Genomic DNA, 21735 nt, shown 5'->3' with positions numbered 1-21735 from the left:
CCAAGACCCAGTGATTACATCACTGGGTCCAAAAGGAGCTATATAATGAAAGCAAAGGTTTTATTTACAAATTTAGTTAGGATGTTGATTAGAGGGGAAGGAAGAACCAAGGAAGGAAAACCATAGGAAGTATTAAGGTGGGAAGGCATGTTTCCCAAAGTCTACCTAAAGCCCAAATATTTCTTTTTAGTTTAAGACCGGATAAGAAATGGCTAAATCCATCCCTGTTTTTTTTTTTTTTTCTCCCTCACCTCCTGTACTGGTGACAACAGTCAAATGTTTGATTATTCTTCACTTTGTGGACCAATAGAGAAGACGAATCTCACCAGTAGGAGAAAAAGAGCAAAAACTTGACAATGGTTCTAACAATTCTAACACCATCCAAAACTGAAAAGAAAAGTTTTGAGAAGTCTGGTCGGCTAATCTGTAATTCCCCCCAGAGATTACTGTTCCCTATATTCTAGTAGAATACAGGCAGGATTCAAATAATGGGATCTTCTCAGTTTGTTTTATAAAAACCAATATAGAAAAATGTTAAACAGCAACCAATAGCAATTCAAATTGTTTTCTGGCATTTAAAGCGGAACTAAACCCTCCTATCCTTTTCCGCCAAGGAAGCTGCCATCCTGGCCTCTTTGATCAGCAACTGCCATGATGCTGCACATGTGATCAGTTATAACACCAGATATTTGATAGTTTGGTTGATAGCACAAGCAAATGTGACAGATTCTGGGAATGTAACTTTTTTGAAGCTGCTAAAATTGATGGGTTTAGTTCTGCTTTAAGGAACGGAATACCAACATCCAGTTGGTCTCTATACTGTTTATTCTTCAATTCTTTTGCTTGTGCCAATTGTCTGTTTAATATAAGATCGCGTCCATCTTTTTATCATAGACTCACCTGTGGTATGATATTAAATTTGCTCCGTAAATCATGGAGACCGATAGTAGCTATGTCAATCCCATCCACCACAATCTTGCCTCCTGCCCTCTCCACAACACGGAATAAGCAGTTTGTGAGTGTAGATTTACCAGCTCCTGTTCTCCCAACAATACCAAGCTGAAAAAGAAAACACGTTCAATGATCTCTAACGTTACAATGGCATTAAGCCTAAAACAGACAGTAATGAAGATTAACTTAAATTCATAAAGAACTGAATAGCAAGAGCATTCCATATGAGACTGGAGAGCCCATTGGCAGCACCTAGTCATATCCAAATGACCTCTCATTAACATCACCCTCCTAATCTCACCATAGACAATTATAATCTAACTATACAATCTTTGTGCAATCTCCTTTAAATTTACAGAAATTATGCAATATAAGGGCCTACCTAAACTATCCAATCATTGTATATCCAGTCAAGCAGGCTTCTAAACTTCATTGTTGTTGGTATATCTAAAAAGAGATTGTAATGTCTAAGAAAGCGGTCCCCAACCTTTTTGGCACCAGGTCCGGTTTCACGGCAGCCAATTTTCCCAGGGACCGGGGTTGGGGGAAGGCACTATTTATGAAGTCTGTGCTCAGCCCCCCTTTACAGCACAGTCCCCTCTTTGTATCAGTGTCCTCAGTTCTGCTTCACATCACAGCCCCCTCTTTACATTACAGTGTAGTCCCCTTTACATCACAGTGCCCTTTACATTAATATAATGGGGACTGCTCTGTAAAGAGGGCACTGTAATGTAAATGGGACTGCTCTGTTAGGGGGGCAATGAAATGTAAAGGGGTGCTGTGATGTAAAGTGGACTGCACTGTAATGATTACAGTTCCCCTTTATATTACAGTGTCCCTAGCAATCACAGCCTCCTCCATCACAGTGCCTGTGCAGTCCTGCCCCCCCCCCCCCCCCCTCCTATCTAACATGACACTTTCCCATTCTGTCTGCCTCCCCTGCACAGGACTCCTAACTTTGGCAAGGCAGAGGCTGTGATCAGTCCATGTGTCTCCCCTGCCTGTCCGACAATGTCATCCTATCAGCAGGGCAGGGGGCGGGAGGAGCTCTCCATTTTGATCTGCAGCTCCTCCTGCACCCTGCCCTGCTGATTGGATGACATAGTCAGCCAGGTGGGCGGAAGAGCCAGGAGAGGACACACAGGCATGGCCGCACAACAGGAGGTAAGCGGCAACCGTGGTCTGTGATAGCCCTGTGCGGACCGCGGTCACATCTCCAGCTGTGCGGCCCAGTCATCAACAGGCATGGATTGGCACCACTCCACGGCCTGAGGGTTGGGGACCCCTGGTCTAAGTGAGCTTTACCAGAAAGGAGGCATAACGCGTTAGATAAAAGGTCTATAAGATTAGGTTGGGGGCTTTCGTTTCAGAAGTGGGCTTATAAGAATTGAGGGTTTCACGTAAAGGAGGTAATGGGTGAGATAGGTAGTTGCAGAGGGCCATAGGGTTTGGGGATGCTAGAGCTGATACAGGAGGTGTGGGATTGACATTCAGTGCCCTGGCTATCGTTCCTCACCAGAGCCCAGGTGACTCTGATTATGCCGCTGAAATGATTCTTAATAAAAATGGAAGGGGCTCAGGATTACAATTTAAAATTGCCCTACAAGTTCACAGGGTCACAGTTAATAGTTGTCACTATTCCTTTTTTTTGAGTGTGGTTTGCTAAGATAGTGCCACTCTCTCTGGTGCACAGTACAGTTTTGTGCATCTCCAAGCATGACTGACCAACCACCAATCTTATATTCGAGTATGGATATCCCCAGTAATAAACTTATTTCAGATAAAAGGCCTTCCAATCACCTTCTCTGTAGTACGCAGCTGGAATGTGACATCTCGGAGAGCCAAGTCATAGTCTTCCCGATATCTGGCCTGGTAGTTGGTGAATTCAATTACTCCTTTGTCTGGCCACTCCAAGGGCGGTCTTCTAGCGATAACCCAGGGGGCCTAGAACCAAACATAAATATTCATCTAGTGAACTCAATTCATTTGCACAAATTCAAATATCTTTTCTACACTACAGCAGAGGAGAGATCACTGTACCTCTTTCTCCATGTCTTCATATTCACAAACACGTTCTATGGCTACTCCGTTTGTCTCAATCTCACAGGCTTTACGGACCCAGAAATTTAATGTCTGTGTAATCTGGATAGAGGAAGGAAAATTAAGGCATCTATTGAAAGGAAACATAGTTTGTATTGTCTGTGGTGTACATATTATGTGTTATTACTACAGTGTTTACCTTAAGGCTGGGTTCACACCTTTTTTTCAAAATTCCGGCTGAAATCGGACCTGAAACAGTGAGTGGAGACTCACTGGATTCCTGCTGTGCGCTGTGCGCCGTTGCGTTCTCAAGTGTGAACCCAGTCTTGACAAAAAAAAAAAAAAACCCAGAAGCTGATTTTGCACTCTTCCGTCTTAGTAAATCCACCCCATAGGTTTGTGCAAAGGAGGCATAAAGATGCACTATTTTGCAGCTCTGCAAAGCAGAATGCCGAGCCTCATGCCGGTACAACTACAAAAATGGGGTAGGCGGGATTCTCCCATATGCCCGAAGTGTCAAGTACACCAAGGAACACTCATTCATGTGTTATGGAGATGCCCAAAACTAGTGAGATACTGGCAGGAAGTCATCCAAACTATGAACAGTATATTTCAGGTTCAACTTGATTTTACTCCAGTTATGTGCATTCTAGGTGGACCGACCGAAGAACTTTACTCCCCGACTACGTATATGGCCCTGGTTAGATTACTCTATCTAGCGAGAAAACTGATGGCAAGATATTGGTTATCCTCTCATATACCACCTACATTTCAGAAGTGGATACAACAGGTTAACAATATATTGATAAGGGAAAAGAATACATACCTTCACAGGAATACCTCTAATAAATTTTAAAAAAATTTGGAGGGGGTGGCTGGAGATTCCGGGGGTGGCTCCCCCACAGCTCATACTTACTAGACTACTTCAAACTTGAGAGCGTCATGTTCGGCTCTAGATGAGGTGTCAAATAGACATTTGCAGATTGGTGCAATATGTTGAACCTGAAATATATTGTTTAAAGTTTGGATGACTTCCTGCCAGTATCTCACTAGTTTTGGGCATCTCCATAACATGTGAATATGTGTTCCTTGTGCCTCATTTCCACTGAGCGGAACGGTTCGGGTCGGTACAGTTTGGAGGGGTTAGAATGGTCTGGCCTATTCAGGTGAGCGTTTCCACTGCAAGTCGGACCGCCAGGGGCCATACGGGGTTTAGAAAAAATGCCTAGCGTGGGGTCACACGTCCGTCAATAGATGGAATGTATCGTGCAACGCCAGTAGCTCCGCCCTAACCGTACCATTTTCTATGGCCCCACATTGGTTGTATGGGCCGCTTTCATAATGGAAAACCTCAAAATAGCGTACCGTACCGAACCAATCCGCTCAGTGGAAACGAGGCATTAGTGTACTTGACATTTCGGGCATACGGGCGAATCCCGTCTACCCCATTTTTGTAGCTGCACCGGCGTGAGGCTCAGCATTCTGCTTTGCAGAGCTGCATAACAGTGCATCTTTATGCCTCCTTCGCACAAACCTATGGGGGTAAAACTGAAGAGTGCAAAATCAGCTTCTGGGTTTTTTTTTTTTTTTAAAAGAACGCTGAGCCTGCACAAGCAATAAAGAAATATAGTTGCCCCCATGTGCATATATATTTACCAATTTTATGCAGAAACAAGGTATTTGAAAACAGTAAACTCCAATCTCTGACTTGTCCCTCCAGGTAAGCCTATAATAAGGCTTACCTATAGGTGCTGTAAATATCTCCTAGACGTGCGCCGTTTAGGAGATTACTGTATATGCAGCTGATGACGTCATCAGCACATGCGCTCTGAAGGAACAGCCACCCGGGCCGTGACATAAACGGCGGCTCCCCCCGCGTATGCACAGGAGTGACATCATCCCTGCTCCAGCCTGTTACACAGCTGTAAGTACGTGGACCGGGAAGGAAGATGGGTGAAGATGGAAGCGGCCTCCATCAGTGACAGCACATCGCTGGAAGGCTTCGTTTTCAGGTAAGTTTCACATAATGTGGTAGTATGCAATGCATGCTAGCACATTATGGCTTTGCCTTGCAGGTCCAAAAAAAAAAAAGCCACCCAGCAGTTTACTACCACTTTAACATGCATTAAACATTGACATCTAAAACAAAATCAATAACAAGAGTATACATCTTTGAAGATTCTTGACTGTTACATATATCTGGAGAATTTTAACTGGAAAATCAGTACAATGCTTTCTGATATAGATTAGCATTTCAGCATTAGCAAGACAATGAGAAGACCAAAATGCAGCTATCCCCCAGCAACCAATCAAGTCCTTAAGGATATAAAAATGGAATCTAGCCCACTGATAAAAGGAAACAGCAAAATGTTTTCGTTTTCCTAAACCAGTCTGTCTCGGACATCACATTCGAGGTGGCACTCATTCACAGTGGCAATGCAGGTGGAGGAGGAAGTCAAGAGGAAACTAGTACCTCTATAGTTTACTCAATCACATAGAGGCAGTGAATGGAGGCTGGCACCCCATGTGAATTTGGCTGCCATCTTGGGTCAGGTAGAGTCTATTTAAGACCCAGTCTCCAGGTTTAGCATGCATTTCATGTGTGGCTAGAATGGGTACAGGTCCCCCATCTGTCAGGGACAGTGCTTAGTGTCAGGGAGAGGTTCCAGATGAGTAGGGAAATTGTCAGGAGACGCCATCCTTCCTAGAAGACTCCCCTTTTGGCTATGGACTGGCCAGGCTGCATTCAGCTCCTTGAGACATACGCTGTTGGCACACCTGAGACCTTCTGCTACTTTTCATCACTGTTACTACCTCTGAGTGCTCCCGGTCGGGTGCCTTCCCGCCAGGATTGTTGTGTATTGCCGAACTTCATTTTCAATATAGTTCCGTTTTCTGTAATTGGACTCTGAGAGTCTTTTGCCACTGCACCACGCTGCTCCAACCCACAGGTGAAATGTATAAGAGTGGGTGGTCCACAGACTTGGCTTTGTAGAATCAAGTTAGATACAAAGGAGACTCAACCAAGCTCCACCGCAGTATTGAAAGATATACGAGTGGAGTGTCGATGCTGAGGCTATAACATCCAATACAAATCCATAAGATCAAAAATCCGGCAACCCGAGCTTCTTCGTTATTGAACTTTATTAGAGCACTTACAGCAATTGCAATACAATTAGAAACTGAATGCATTTCTGCCAGAGCTTTACTCATAGCATGCTATAAGTAAGGCTTCGGCCAAAATGTGTTCAGTTTTAATGATGTTACAATTGCTGTAAGTGCTCTAATAAAGTTCCATAACGAAGAAGCTCAGGTTGCCGGCTTTTTGATCTTATGGGTAGAATCAAGTTGTTGGTCATGGGGTCATCGTCTCCCTCTCAGTCTAGGACCTGTTCTTCGGGAGACAACGTGAGCATAGCTTTAGAATGGAGGATGGTTCCCTATCACCGCATTAACCTCACCACATACAGTGAGGAAAGCAATACAGTGGCGAGCTACTGAGGCCAAGCTCACAGTTCACCTTTATGTAAGCACAGGACAACAGAAATGTTAGAGAATGCTTGGATCTTGCTTTTACTTTCAAACACCTTTTACAGTCAATGGGCACCTTTAGTTTCCAGGCTATAATATATCTTATCACCATTCAGATGAATCCCCTTCAATCTAAATATATTACCTGTACATGTATGTACTTACATTTAGAGCATAGGTGATGGACAATCCCACTGTTCCAGAGGTCATTTTATCACTGCCTTGAATGGCAAACAAAGCAGCAAAGAAAACCATCAGGTTCCCCAGAAATTCCAATCTCACCGCAAGCCACCTATTGACCAACGATGAGACAAAAATCAGTCTAAGGAAAAAGATCCATTCAGGACATTGATAAAGGGTCAGTTCACTGTTACCAAAAAACTGCTTATGCAGGTAAGAGGAAACTGTTTTAATCTACAAACCTTGCAGCTTTGACTTAAGTTGGATAATGCCCTTGCTGTAGGCCATTTAGGTACCTCCCAAAGCCTGCCAGAAAAAACTCCCAGAGATGGCATCATCCCGCCCTCCCTTGTTACTAGAGTCAACTCTCAAAATCCCACACGTGTTTGGTCCACTATTTCCTCCGTTGCAGCATTACTGAGCTTACAGCTACTGCGACAAGAGAGAGAAAGTGTATGCAAGGCATTGTCTTAGCAATATCCTAGCATCAGGGCTGGAAGGGATGATGCCATCTCTGGGAGTTTTCAACCAGGCTTCAGGAGGTACAAAATTACCTACACCTATATGAAGGGCATAATTTAAATTTTGGCTATAGAGTTGTTTTTATCTACAGACGCCCCTTATCTGCATAGGCAGTCTTTCGGTAAAGGTGAACTAACCCTTTAGGGGAGCAATACATTTGAAATAAACACAGAGCAAAGTTGACCACACACAGTAAATTTTGTTTCATCTGACAGATAAGATCTGAAACAATTTTGCTAACGGCAATAAAACCGAGTCTACCCCCCCCCCAAATAAATGTCTCCCTAAGAACAATGATAGGGGACACATTGGCCTTTCATTTATAGCACCTGGACCTGACAGTGGGGTTGATTTACTAAAACAGGATCACTCAGAATCTGATGCAGCTGTGCATAGTAACCAATCGGCTTCCAACTTCAGCTTATTCAATTAAGCTTCAACAATGAAACCTGGAAGCCGATTGGTTTCTGTGCTGAGCTGCACCAGATTTTGCACTCTCCAGTCTTAGTAACTCTTTCCCCGTTTTTCATGTGTGAGCTTTCGCATGGACTAAAGATGGTTATCACCTTTTTTCCTCAAGATGGCTTGTGTAGATCATTGACCCATCAGAGCAGGGGAGGGTTGGGTCACTTAAAATTAGTCTAATGGTGTCTATAGACATGAAGATGGTCTGCCTCTCTGGCCTATTTTCAGATGCTTTAGCAGATGACCTGATGTTTATAGGTCACACACGGACACTGACAACCAAAGTTCATTGGGTGCAATAGTGATTGGAAAGGTTAAGGAACCTTGTCCGACTGTTGTTTTACCCAATATAATGATTTTCGTTTTGGGATGCACTGATCGATTTAAGGGCAATCAAATCATGCCTACATGTCTGAGCATCCTCTAGTGCAGGGGTCTCCAAACTTTTTAAACAAAGAGTCAGTTTCCTGTCCTCCAGACTTTAGGGGGGGCAGGACTGTGGCCAGTAGAAATTGTCATGGTGTCAGTGGGTGTAAACAATACATCTTTGGTATTAGGGGGAGGAATAGAGCTCTATCGCTGGTGTCAGTGGGATGAATAGCGCCCCATCACTGGTATCAGTGGGAGGAATAGTGCCCCATTGTTGGTGTCAATGGGAGAAATAGTGCCCCAATGTTGGCATCAGTAGCAGGAATATTGCCCCATTGTTGGTGTCCATGGGAGGATTAGTGTCTTGTATCAGTGGAAGGAAAATTGCCCCAAGGGCTGGATAAAAGCAAGCAAAGAGCAGCATCCGGCCTGAGGCCTGCAGTTCGGAGACCACTGCTCTAGTGTCTATGCCCAGCTGTAGACATTGCATTTCAGGAGAAGTTAATTGTGAGTCAACTATTAGTTCATCCAAGAAAGCTCATTCTAACGAAAAAAAAAAAAAAATCGTCGGATGAACAATTTTTTATATCTACTTTTCCATCTTATAATAACTGAATGGTTGTTCACAATGCGTAAACATATTTACGTGCTTGGAAGCATCATTGTGAAATTACCTGCCAATGTCAAATGTGATTTTTTTCTCAAAAGGAACCATGATTTCAGAGGAGAATAATGTGATTGTCAACATAACTAAATGTACAATGGTCTGAGTCTGTAAGAAGTCCTAAGCCCCGTACACACGGGCCGAATATTGGGTGGTATCAACCGGTTCAACAGAACTCAGGCAACATTCGGCACGTGTATACCACAGCCAGTCCGGCTTCCATCGAAGGGGCATGACCGAAAAAAGGTCTGCCGATCGGCATCTGATCAGTAAAGTGTCAGCCTCAGATAATAGCAAAAACCTGACGGGAGTACTAAGAAAAAGTCTGGAGTGAACATACACATCTGTAGGTGGATAGTGGATACACACCCAAGTAGTCATGGAAGGTGAATGCACATTATATCACACCACTCTGTACACCAGTACCTGTTAGAAATCACATTATTGTAGTAGCAGACCAAATTTTCATTCACCACATCCTTGTTCTGTCCGATGAACCTCTCCTGATGCCCGTAGGCTCTGATTGTCGAAGCCCCTGACAATGTCTCGCTGAAGTGTGAGATGACTGGAGAACGAGAAGCCCCGTCGAGTCTGCGGATTTGTCGCGAGCTGGCGATATAATATCTCTGATCACAGGAGAGAACAATCAACAGTGAACTTTCCAATCTGTATATCAAAAAATTAAAGCCTAAGTTTAGGTTTTTTTTTTTTTTTTTAATCACCACAAGAGACAGTACTTCCATTTAATGAGAATTGTCCCTTGTGCTGAAGGCTGCTCTCTTAAATGGCCATAGATGAATTTGATTCTTGGCCAGTTCAGCAGGGACTGGCTGAGATTTGAACTATGTATGGGCAGGCTGAATGTACTCAAGTTGATTGGATGTTACATGGGATTATTGCTAGCAGCTATACTAGCTGCTGGCAGTAATTACCGTGTTCTCCCGGCGGGGCCAGCTCCCCCCCACAGAGAGAACACAATGGCTGTGGGGGAGGGATTCCTCCATCAACACTGACCGTCGCTCCATCTATGGCTGGCTTTAGTTGAAACCTGAAGTCCTCTGTCTATCCACCCCATAATACACCTGCTGCCATAAAAATGCTCCAGGAGTTATTACGAGCTGCTGGACCTGTAACAGTCTCTTGTCAAGAGTGCCAACTATGTCTGCCTCTACCAGCCCCCTCCTCCCTTCACACAAGCTGTAGTAAAGCTTTCGACAGTTCAAAGCACTCTACAAATTGAGGTTGGGCGGATGAATGAAAGGTCCACTTCCTCCATTCAGAGCGTTTTTATTTCATGTAAGCTGTAGTACAGCTTCTATGAATTGAGGAGGTAGTCAACACTCTGGATGAGTGACTAACAGGTCCAGTGGCTCATAATAACGTATCAGCACCTAAAGATAACGGCTGGGGGGATATGGTGGGGGGCAGAGGACTTCGGATTTCACCTAAGAGAGCAGACAGCAGGAGGGATGAGCTCAGGTGGGTTTGGGGTTAATGATTCCAGCAAAGAATCTGCTGCAGTCTTTACGAAATCAAATGAAAATTTACGTTTTTGCAGAAAATCTAAAATTTGGAATCTAAGGTGTGTGCTCTGTGACTTGACAGTTAGAAGTGAATTAAATATTATAAATCTAATAAATCTAATAAACCCCTTTTTAGAGCTATAGAGGTTGGGCAGAGTCAAGGAAAACTAGTTGTTACAGAGGTCCATTGATTTGCAGATTGGATTGGGTTTGTTGCTGCCATGCAATTTATCTTTAATTTAAAAAAAATCCAGCTCACCTTATTTTTACTGGGTGACAAATAAATAAATACTTACCTGGATGAGAAGGTAAAAAAATCCTAGGGGAACAATGGCCACTAAGAACAACGGGGTGGCACACACAATGACCAGTATAGTGCCCAGCACATCCAGCATACAGTTTAACCATGTCCGTAAATAGTAATGAAAGCGCTCGTCTATCACATATATGTCCTAAAAATAAAATGATAGAAGTTACAGGAAATGTCAGAAATAATGGATAAAATTTTTTTTTTAAAGTGATTGTAAGGGGCAATTTATTTTTGTTGTTTTAAATAACAAACATGTCATACTTACCTCCACTGTGCAGCTCGTTTTGCAGAGTGGTCCGAACCTGCTCTTCTGGGGTCCCCCCGCAGCTCCTCCCCACATCTGATAACCCCCTCGGAGAAGCGCTTCCCCAAGGGGGTTACCTTGTGGGTGCGCTCCCGAGTCTAGCATTTGTAGGCACAGAATGACGATTCGGCCCCGCCCCCCGGCACCATTGGTTTTGATTGACAGCAGTGGGAGCCAATGGCTGCGCTGCTATCAATCTATCTAATCAAAAGCAGGGAGCCCGTGGAGAAGGAGCCAGCGCGTCCCCGCCAATTGAATGAAGGGGTTCAGGTAAGTAAAACGGGGAACTAGGGGGCCGGTGACTGCCAGGTGTTTTTTCACCTTAAAGCGGGGGTCCACCTATCTATCGTTTTTTTTTTTTGGAGATCATTCACAAACTTTTCTTCTCATGATTATCTACTCACATGTTCTGTGTAATAAGTCCGCCTGTGTCCGATTTCGTTGTAAAGAATAACTTATAAAATTCACTGAAGGCGGTTTCCATCTTCATTGTGGGCATTTGAAGCCCACAAGCATGTATTTCCTGGATGCGGTGAATGCTGTGCTCCCAGCATTCACCGAGATGTTGTGAGGACGCTGTTGCACAATGCATGCTGGGAAGCCTGAGACTAGCTCCCAGGGGACTGTGGGAGGTCTGGGAGAGGCTAGAAACACGCCTACTCCCACGGGAGGAGAACCAGGAAGTACAAAGAAGAATAGAAAAAAAAAGGTAATTACGGCGATTTAAATTTTTTTACACAGCATGTCAGCATCTAGGCAAGGAAGAGAATGCATAGAGATAATGTTCAAAATTTGGGTGGAACCCCGCTTTAATGCATAGGATGCATTAAGGTAAAAAAACATGTACCTTTACAACCCCTTTGAATCCAGCTTTTTGTACATATTACATTTTGCATGAAGATCCTCTTACAAGCTGCTTAGTCCGCGGTGATTACTTACAGGTGGCGTCTGTCCCCACCTATTTTCTCCAGTATTTTGCTTGTTAATTACCTGGATTACACCCCAATTGGTGAGTCAGCAATTAGAGGACCTCTCTGCAACCAGAGTCACAGCTTTCACATGATAGTGAGCTACAGGCAATGGCAATCCCATTTTTGTTTGTTTATATATATATATATTATATATATATATATATATATATATATATATATATATATATATATATATATATATATACACACATATACATATATATACACACACACACATACACACTCTCTCACCCCTCACATTTTTGTAAATATTTTATTATATCTTTTCATGTGACAACACTGAAGAAATGACACTTTGCTACAATGTAAAGTAGTGAGTGTGCAGCTTGTATAACAGTGAAAATTTGCCATCCCCTCAAAACAACACACAGCCATTCATGTCTAAACCACTGGCAACAAAAGTGAGTACACCCCTAAGTGAAAATGTCCAAATCGGGTCCAAAGTGTCAATATTTTGTGTGGCCACCATTATTTTCCAGCACTGTCTTAACCCTCTTGGGCGTGGAGTTCACCAGAGCTTCACAGGTTGCCACTGGAGTCCTCTTCCACTCCTCCATGATGACATCACGGAACTGGTGGATGTTAGAGACCTTGCGCTCCTCCACCTTCCATTTGAGGATGCCCCACAGATGCTCAATAGGGTTTAGGTCTGGAGACATGCTTGGCCAGTCCATCACCTTTAACCTGCATGGGTGTGGTAGCAAGGCAGTGGTAGTCTTGAAGGTGTGTTTGGGTTTGTTATGTTGGAATACTGCCCTGTGGCCCAGACTTCGAAGGGAGGGGATGATGCTCTGCTTCAGTATGCCACAGTACATGTTGGCATTCATGGTTCCCTCAATGAACTGTAGCTCCCCAGTGCCAGCAGCACTCATGCAGCCCCAGATCATGACACTCCCACCACCATGCTTGACTTAAGGCAAGACACACTTGTCTTTGTACTCACCACCTGGTTGCCGCCACACACGCTTGACACCATCTGAACCAAATACGTTTATCTTGGTCTCCTCAGACCACAGGACATGGTTCCAGTAATCCATATCCTGTGTCTGCTTGTCTTCAGCAAACTGTCTTTCTTGTGCATCATCTTTAGAAGAGGCTTCCTTCTGAGACGACAGCCATGCAGATCAATTTGATGCTGTGTGCGGCGTATGGTCTGAGCACTGACAGGCTGACCCCCCACCCCTTCAACCTCTGCATTCATACATCTATTTCCCAAAGATAACCTTTGTATATGATGCTGAGCATGTGCACTCAACTTCTTTGGTCGACCATGGCGAGGCCTGTTCTGAGTGGAACCGGTCCTGTTAAACCGCTGTATGGTCTTGGCCACCATGCTGCAGCTCAGTTTCAGGGTCTTGGCAATCTTCTTATAGCTTTATGTAGAGCAACAATTCTTTTTTTCAGATCCTCAGAGTTCTTTGCCATGGGGTGCCATGTTGAAATTCCAGTGACCAGTTGTCAGAAACCATAAATCAGACTGAGACAGAAGTGCAGTTAAAATCACACTTGCATAATAATAATAATAATAATAATAAATAATAATAATAGTAAAAGGTAAACAGAGCAACGTAGTCAAATCATAGCCAGAGTTTGGTAACTAGAATGGATATTCAGACAAGCCAGGGAGCCAGAGATCAGCCTACTTCAGGTCAGGCCTGGAAATCAGGAAACTGGAGAATCAGCATAGTGGAACAGCAAGCAGGATCAGGAACCAGAAGGGACATCAGCCAAGCAAGTCTTCAACAGGTACACAGGAGAGAGTCTCTGGATGTGTTGACCAAGGCAAAGGCAGAGAGGGACTGAACTGAACAGCTTAAGTAACCAGCAGGACTGGTTATTAACATCAGCTGAGTCTCTGTGGAAAAGATTGGATCTGGCAATTAACCGACAGCTGAGCGGCCTGCTCTGAGAAGGAAGGGCTGAGCCCAGCCCTGACATCAGTATGGGAGAGTGAGAGCGATAACACCAAATTTAACACACCTGCTCCCCATTCACACCTGAGACCTTGTAACACTAACGAGTCACATGACACCGGGAAGGAAAAATGGCTAATTGGTCCCAATTTGGACATTTTCACTTAGGGATGTACTCACTTTTGTTGCCAGTGGTTTAGACATTAATGGCTGTGTGTTGACTTATTTTGAGGGGACAGCAAATTTACACTGTTATACAAGCTGTACACTCACTACTTTACATTGTAGCAAAGTGTCCTTTCTTCAGTGTTGTCACATGAAAAGATATAATAAAATATTTACAAAAATATCAGGGGTGTACTCACTTTTGTGAAATACTGTATATATTTTTTGTATACAATATACATATACACAAACATTTATTATTGCTAAAGGATCAGTCCATCTAAAACTGATATTTAGGTTATTCATACAGACAGAATCATCTCCCGGTTACTTAAAGCTGGGCATAAGCAACTATTGGGAACTCCAGGCATAGACAAATGTTGTCAAAATACAAGAGGAATGTGTATTATTAATCAAATTCTGGTGTGCTGATATTTGATGTGAGCTTGTTGTTGGAAAGTCCGATCATGTTTACAGAAGTCTGTCACACAAAAGTTCACGCACGCTCTGAATCAAGCAGAAGGAGCCGCACTGGCTATTAAACCTTTTCTTGGCTTGTCGTACGTCTTGTATGTCACCGCGTTCTCACGCAGCCAACATTTGTGTGACCGTGTGTATGCAAGACAAGTTTGAGCCAACATCCTTTGGAAAAAAATCTACGGTTTTGTTGGCAGAAAGTCCGATCGGGTGTACGCGGCATTAGATGCATTTTTAGAAGCTGCAACCTGTTTTATGTGATACATCTAAACTTTTTTTTCTTTGCCCATCCTGCTTTGATATTATTATGAATAAGCCATGATATCACCATGGCTTACAAAGCACAGAAGGAGAATCTCCTACTTCTTGGGAGTCATGAACATCAGTCGCTACATGCAGCTCAACTCCTTAAAATTTAGCCTAAAAGCAAACATTTATTATATTGCAACACAATTCTTAGATGTGATGGTTGCATTTTTTTTTTTTTTTTTTTAGTATGTTTTTTCATGATCTTCAATCACATTAGAATAAATGCATTGGGTAGGGTATGACTGCCCAGGACTTACCTTAGTGAACCGGTTCAATACTTGACCCATGGGTGTTGTTTCAAAAAACTGGAGAGGTAGGTGTAAGATATTGTCTAACATCTGGTTGTGGAGTGAGCGAGAGGCGCAGATTGTTCCTCTTGTGATCACATAGGCACCGTAGCAGACAAAAACACCTAAAGCGATCACATACAATGGAAATGGTTATGGTACATTTACAATGCCACAAGAGACAAACATTTCTATTTTAATTACCTGACAGTTTGTCACTCTAAGGCTGCAGTGCGAATTCCAAAAGGGTCCTGTGCGTTTTTGGGTTCAGGTGCGAATTCAGGCAAAAATTCAGGCCTGAATCACACCTGAGCCGGTGAACAGAAATGCACTGGACCCCGCGGCCGCACATATGTGAACCTGGCCTAAAGGGCTTTTATACTCAGCAAGAAAGTAGAACATTTCCTTCACTAACGGACCAATGCCAAACAGCAGGAGGGCCTGGGGAACTTAACACATTTCCAAATGGGTTTCCAAAGCCTGATCCATGAGTATGCCAGGATCATCTGAACTACTTTTTAACTTTTACTTTCATTATCTGGAACTGGACCATCTACAGTGTATTCTGCACACATAGTTTCCTCAATATTTCCAATTGCACCCATTTTAAATGTTGTTTTGCTGACTTGGCCAGCTAACACAATGGCATACACTTAATTTGTCAACAATGAAAATTCCACTGTGCATAAATGCATTACCATTACACTCAAATATTATTGTAGCACCCTCCTAGTTAGTGTAGGTTGTTAGGTAAATTTAGTTCAGCTCCTCTAATCAGTGGAGCAGGGGTTAATTGTTTTGGTCTGCTCAATATTTCACAGGCTGCTGATCTGATTAAGGAGATCTAGCCAAACCCCGGAGAGGTGTGCCCAGTAGATGGCTGGAGATCCAATAAACAGTCCGAAGCCTGGAGCAAGAGTGTGTGGATCCTGGGTCCAGTTCTGTAAGAGGAGTCCCCTGTCTCTGCCCTGCAGGGAAGTCTGCTGGAGACACTGCTTGGAGGTCATCGAGGTCTCAGTTGTAGTCTAAGCTTAGTGGCCTATTTTCAAAGTCTGGGATTTTCTTATAGTCTGGAGAGCTCACCAGAGAATACCTGGTGGAAGCTGGGGTGAAGAGTGTCCTGCTGTCCTGTGGCATTGTACAACTGACACCACAAAGCTCCTAATTCACTCCCTGTCATCTCTTGCCTCGACTGCTGCAACTCACTTCTCATTGGCTTACCTTTAAATAGGCTATCCCCTATTCAATCCATCATGAATGCTTCTGCCAGACTCATAGGAGTGCGCACAGGGTGTGCTGGGTGTGCCTGGACACACCTTAATCACCCTGTCTGGTGCCGATTCTCTGCTTCCCGGTGCCCCCCTCCTGCGGTGCTGCCAGCTTCCCTTCTCTCCTCTCCCACCAGCTGCTGCAGGGGATTTTAATGAAGCATAGTAAACTATTTACTATGATTCTGCCTGTGAATGAACAGGAAGACGCTCAGCACAGAGCATTTCCCATGTGTTCACTGTCCAGTGCAGCTAAGGCTGCAGATAAAGAGACTGGGGAATCTCTGTCCTCAGGCCCTTTATCTCTGTTTAGACCCTTGATATTTCACCCAAGCCCCACAGCGGTGCTCCTAAAATATTATGAAAAAACAAAACAAAAATAGTATTGTAAAAAATAAAATTGTAAAAAAAAAAAAATATCTATATCTATATATAAAACTGACTGCCACCAATCTCTGCTCTGCTGACACTGTCCACTGCTCTGCTGATAAACCACGCATGTGTTTGTGCTCTGGGATGCACACTCCAATGCAATAGGCTGTGCACACCAGTGGCCAGACTCATCCACCTTACAAACTGCTCAGCGTCTCCTACCCCCCCTGCCAATCCCTCCATTGGCTGCCACTCACCCAACAAATTAAATTCAAAATACTAACAATAATTTACAAAGCCATCCACAACTCTGCCTCCAGCTATGTCACTTACCTCGTCTCAAAATACCAACCTAATAATTCTATTCATTCCTCCCAAGATCTCCTGCTCTCTAGATCCCTTGTCACCTCCTCCCATGATCAACTCCTGGACTTCTCCCGAGCCTCTTCCACCCTTTTGGAATTCCCTACCCCAATCTGTCTGACTATCTCTAACTTTATCCACTTTTAGGCGATCCCTGAAAAATGTCCTCTTCAGAGAAGCCTATCCTGCCTCCGCCTAACAACTGTACTTTTATTTTCTTTTGTATCAGCTCACTCCCCACAGATATTACCTTTTGTATCACTTGACCCTCCCTCCTAGACTGTAAGCTCTAACGAGCAGGGCCCTCTGACTCCTCCTGTATCGAATTGTATTGTAACTGTACTGTTTGTCCTAACGTTGTAAAGCGCTGCACAAACTATTGGCACTATATAAATCCTGTATAATAATAATAATTGTGAGTCTGTGTCTCCCTCACTGAAGAGTGCCCGGTGGATATCAGAAGGAGGCAGCAAATGATTCTGTGGCATTGTGAGTACTGGCCTATGTCCTGTGCCCTAGAGACTGTGTGCAGTTCTCAGTTCTACAAAAGTGAGTCCTAGGTATTTTCCAGCCAGTAGTGGACTTTGTGGGTGCTCTCTGTCAGAGCAGAGCGAAGAGAAGTGTCCTCGGGCCAATTCACTTACTTTTTGGGGGGACCCATGCAACCCCTCCCCATCCAAGTTTACATCTGTAATAAAAAGCATAAAAGACACTCCCTAGATTGTTACAGAGCCATCAAGGAGGAAATGTTCTGTGCCTGGCTGGGTGTGCACTAAGTTTGGGGAAAAGGGACAATCATAGCCAGTGGTTCCTTCGGGGGTGCGCTACATTATTATAGTGAATATATTTTTTAAATAACAAAATTGTTAAAATGTACAGCCAGCAATAAATTGCACATATTAATAAAAAAAGATAATGCCTTCACCTTGTAAAAACCCCAGAAGTCCATAGATCCCCAGCCGATTGTTCCTCTGGTCGACCCATTCTGCTGTATCTTTTACATGCTTGGCCTCTGTTGTCCATCTACTCAGCCACACGTTTTGTCCTATAGCCATAGCATTCTGTCCTATGTAAGCTACTATTGTGAAGGTCACCCAGAACCATCCAAAAGCGTGAAGGTATTTCATCACCACTGACATTTTCATCTAGAAAACCAAACATCTATTAACAATTGAACTAGATATAGAGGAGCTAAGAATAGCAATATTTGTTTTAAAATGGCAGGATGACACTGTCTAAAACACTCTTTAGAATTCCAACGTGCCTTCACACAAGAAATGTCACTGTTGGCGAAAGATTCACGTACCAGTTGTAGACAGGTTCATGAACCTGGGGCCTACACCAAGTATGAAGGCACACTGGGCTTGGAGTGCGCTTCCTCCTCGCCACTGCACCTGTCAGCGCGGCAGAGGGAATAGCGGTGGCCGGTCCATAAGGGGTGTTGCCCCCTAATCTCTATGCGTTGCCCCCTAATCTCTTTTGCCTGAGGCTCTAATTGGCTTCAAAAAGGTTGGGTTCGGGGGCGCAGAGCACTGCACCCCGAGCCCACCCACTTGTGACATTAGCAAATCAATATTCGCTATTGTCTTCCAGCTTCTCAACCCTGCCAATCAGGACAGAAAGTGAGTCTTAAGACCAGATTGGCCAGGAGAAGAAGCCGGGGAAGCCGTGACCTGGATGGGGTAAGTGCGGACCTGACGGGGGGTTTGTTGGCTGGGGAGTACAGAGGGTGGTGATAAATGGGGAATACTCGGAATGGTCAAGGGAGGAAAGTGGTGTCGACCTGGAGGATGGAGTAAACAGGCTCAATCTCTGTATTTGCGGACGACACTAAGCTAAGCAGGGCAATAACTTCTCCGCAGGATGTGGAAACCTTGCAAGAAGATCTGAACAAATTAATGGCAAATGAGGTTTAATGTAGAAAAATGTAAAATAATGCATTTGGGTAGCAAAAAATCTGAATGCAATCTATACACTGGGGGGAGAACCTCTAGGGGAATCTAGGATGGAAAAGGACCTGGGGGTCCTAGTGGATGATAGGCTCAGGAATGGCATGCAATACCAAGCTGCTGCTAACAAAGCAAACAGAATATTGGCATGCATTAACCTCCCTGGTGGTTTTCCCGAGTGTGACTCGGAGTTAAATTCCAGTACAATTAGCGGTAACCCCGAGCCACACTCGGGATTGCATTGCAGAATCCTTGTGCGGTATATTTACCTTGTCACAGGATCCTACAATGTCCCCCTGCTGTGTCTGCGGACTCTGTCCTCCGCCCGAAGCCTCTGTGTGCCGGGCTCCGTTCCCTGCGAGCGTCGCGATGCACGGGGGCGGAGCCAAATTCAAAAAATGTAAAAACCATAAAATACAGTACACTGTAATCTTACAGATTACATTACTGTATGAAATTATTTCACGTCCCTTTTGTCCCTAGTGGTTTGTCCAATGCCCTGCATGCAGTTTTATATGATATATACTGTTCTTTCTGCCTGGAAACTGGAGATTGTCCATAGCAACCAAAAAGTGTCCCTTTACATTAAAACTGTTTTTAGATCAGCTAGAAAACAGCGATAGTAAATTAGAACACTTGCAGAGTTGAGTGATAGTGAATCTTGGGGAAATTTATTTTATTATTATTATATTATTATTTTTTATAATTATTTATATTTATTATATTATAACTTATGATTTTGTGTTTCAAACTTTATCATACCCGGGATATCTACTAGACTCTTGTTGGGACAGATTTAGGTGTGTTTTTGATAAGAATTACAGGCCTACAATAAAAAAACGACAAATTCCTATGCATAATAATAGTACCGCTTTGAGACGCAAAAATCTGACATAATTATACCGCCAGGGAGGTTAAAAAGGGATTAACTCCGGGGATAAAATGATAATTCTCCCACTCTACAAGTCTCTGGTCCGGCTGCACCTGGAGTATGCTGTTCAGTTCTGGGCACCAGTCCTCAGGAAGGATATACTGGAAATGGAGCGAGTACAAAGAAGAGCAATAAAGCTAATAAAGGATCTGGAGGATATTAGTTATGAAGAAAGGTTGCGATCTCTGCACTTATTCTCTCTGGAGAAGAGACGCTTGAGAGGGGATATGATTTCAATTTACAAATACCATACCGGTGACCTCACAATACGAATAAAACTTTTTTGCGGAAGGGAGTTTAACAAGACTATGTAACTATGTAACATGGTCCTCTAAATGTACAGCAAGATTTTTTTTTCCCTTTATTTTTTTAAAGAAAATGTTTAGCCCGACCCCTTTTACACATCCTTCGCCAAGCAATGACATGCACTGTGTTACCTTTGCTTCCTGGGAAATGCACGTCACATATCCCAGGAAGCATAGCCTTTCATTCAGGAAAGGAGGAGGGGACGGGCCTGTTGGCATGTCATCAGGAGGCGTGTCGGCTAAACCCAGAACAGCCAGCAGCCTATCAATGACCTAACAGTCAAACTTGGTGAAGCAGGATCGAGTACTGCCAGAAGAGAAGAGGTTCTCAGCTAGAAAGAACTGGATCCGTTAGGTGGGCAAGTATCTGAAATGTGTTAAACACACCAAGTATGCAAGGGTTGTTAAAAAAATATGGTGGGGGGGGGGGGAGTGTAAAAAAATTTGCTTTAACAACCAGTGACAGCTCTGCTACACGGTGTACAGGGACAGACACTCTGGTTGTCTCTGTATACAAAGTTAGAGTAGTGCCATGTACACACGACCGGACTTTACGGCATACTTGGTTCGGCAGACTTTTCAACGGACTTTACGACGGACTTTCCGAATGAACGGACTTGCCTACACACGATCAACCAAAGTCCGACGGATTCGTACGTGATGACGTACGACCAAACTAAAACAAGGTAGTTCATAGCCAGTAGCCAATAGCTACCCTAGCGTCCATACAGACGAGCGGACTTTTCGACCGGACTCGAGTCCGTCGAAAAGATTTGAAACATGTTTCATTTCTAGGTCCATCGAACTTTTGGGGGAAAAAAGTCCGCTGGAGCCCACACACGATCGAATTGTCCGAGGGACTCCGGTCCGCCGAACCAAGTATGCCGTAAAGTCTGTTCGTGTGTACGCGGCATAAGTCCTAATTTTTGAGTTGAGTTTGATGCATTAATAGCATAATTTTGCTGAATGTGTCAGTAAAGTTGCTGAAACAGGCAATAGGGATTTTTTCATCTGGCGGAGGCCATTTTAAAGGGCCACAGCAGTAGAAAACCCGGGCATTCCAGACCGAGCATCCAATTCTCCAATTCCTCCAGGGACCGGGGGGGGGGGGCATCCTGCTGACAGAACTCCCACAAAGCTGGTCTCCCACACTGCAACGCAAACCTCACCCCTAAAAGACCCCCCCCACTGACAGACCACTCCACCTACAACCCCAACTAGCGCCCCCTCCCAGAACAGACAAGAACATAGTCCGAGCCTGGTTGGTAGTGCTTTACAGTACTGATTTCCCCCGACTGCTATACAACAGGAATCCTCACTATTCATTGCACCACTACTGACAGCTAAGAGTAAAGTTGGCTATACACTGATAGAAACCCATTGAATTGATCACCTTCTGTGAAACAGACCTGTTGGAAGATTTTCCTCAATCAGTGGCAGCAAATCCGTTACAGCCGCTAATCAGTGTATTCTGACAGCAGAGGATGCCGCTATCAGAATACAATGTCCCAGCAGGAAATGGGGAATGGGGGGGGGGGGGGCACG

At 44.0% G+C, this 21735-nt stretch overlaps 1 protein-coding gene across 2 annotated transcripts in view; it reads right to left on the bottom strand.

Annotated features, from left to right (window-relative positions):
- LOC141129186 (multidrug resistance-associated protein 1-like) overlaps window positions 1-21735 on the bottom strand; it is a 119878-nt gene that overhangs the window by 7947 nt on the left and 90196 nt on the right. For both annotated transcript variants that reach the window (XM_073617051.1, XM_073617050.1), the window contains exons 18-25: window positions 17931-18150; window positions 14973-15127; window positions 10542-10697; window positions 9149-9348; window positions 6688-6814; window positions 2992-3093; window positions 2752-2895; window positions 901-1059 (exon numbers count right to left, since the gene is read on the bottom strand). In XM_073617051.1, coding sequence (XP_073473152.1) covers window positions 901-1059; window positions 2752-2895; window positions 2992-3093; window positions 6688-6814; window positions 9149-9348; window positions 10542-10697; window positions 14973-15127; window positions 17931-18150 — 1263 coding nt within the window. The remainder of the gene's footprint in view (window positions 1-900; window positions 1060-2751; window positions 2896-2991; window positions 3094-6687; window positions 6815-9148; window positions 9349-10541; window positions 10698-14972; window positions 15128-17930; window positions 18151-21735) is intronic.

Source organism: Aquarana catesbeiana, linkage group LG02, assembly GCF_042186555.1.
Source record: "Aquarana catesbeiana isolate 2022-GZ linkage group LG02, ASM4218655v1, whole genome shotgun sequence".
Taxonomy (NCBI): domain Eukaryota; kingdom Metazoa; phylum Chordata; class Amphibia; order Anura; family Ranidae; genus Aquarana; species Aquarana catesbeiana.
Note: the sequence above shows the minus strand (reverse complement) of the source record. Positions and strands in the feature narration are given on the sequence as shown.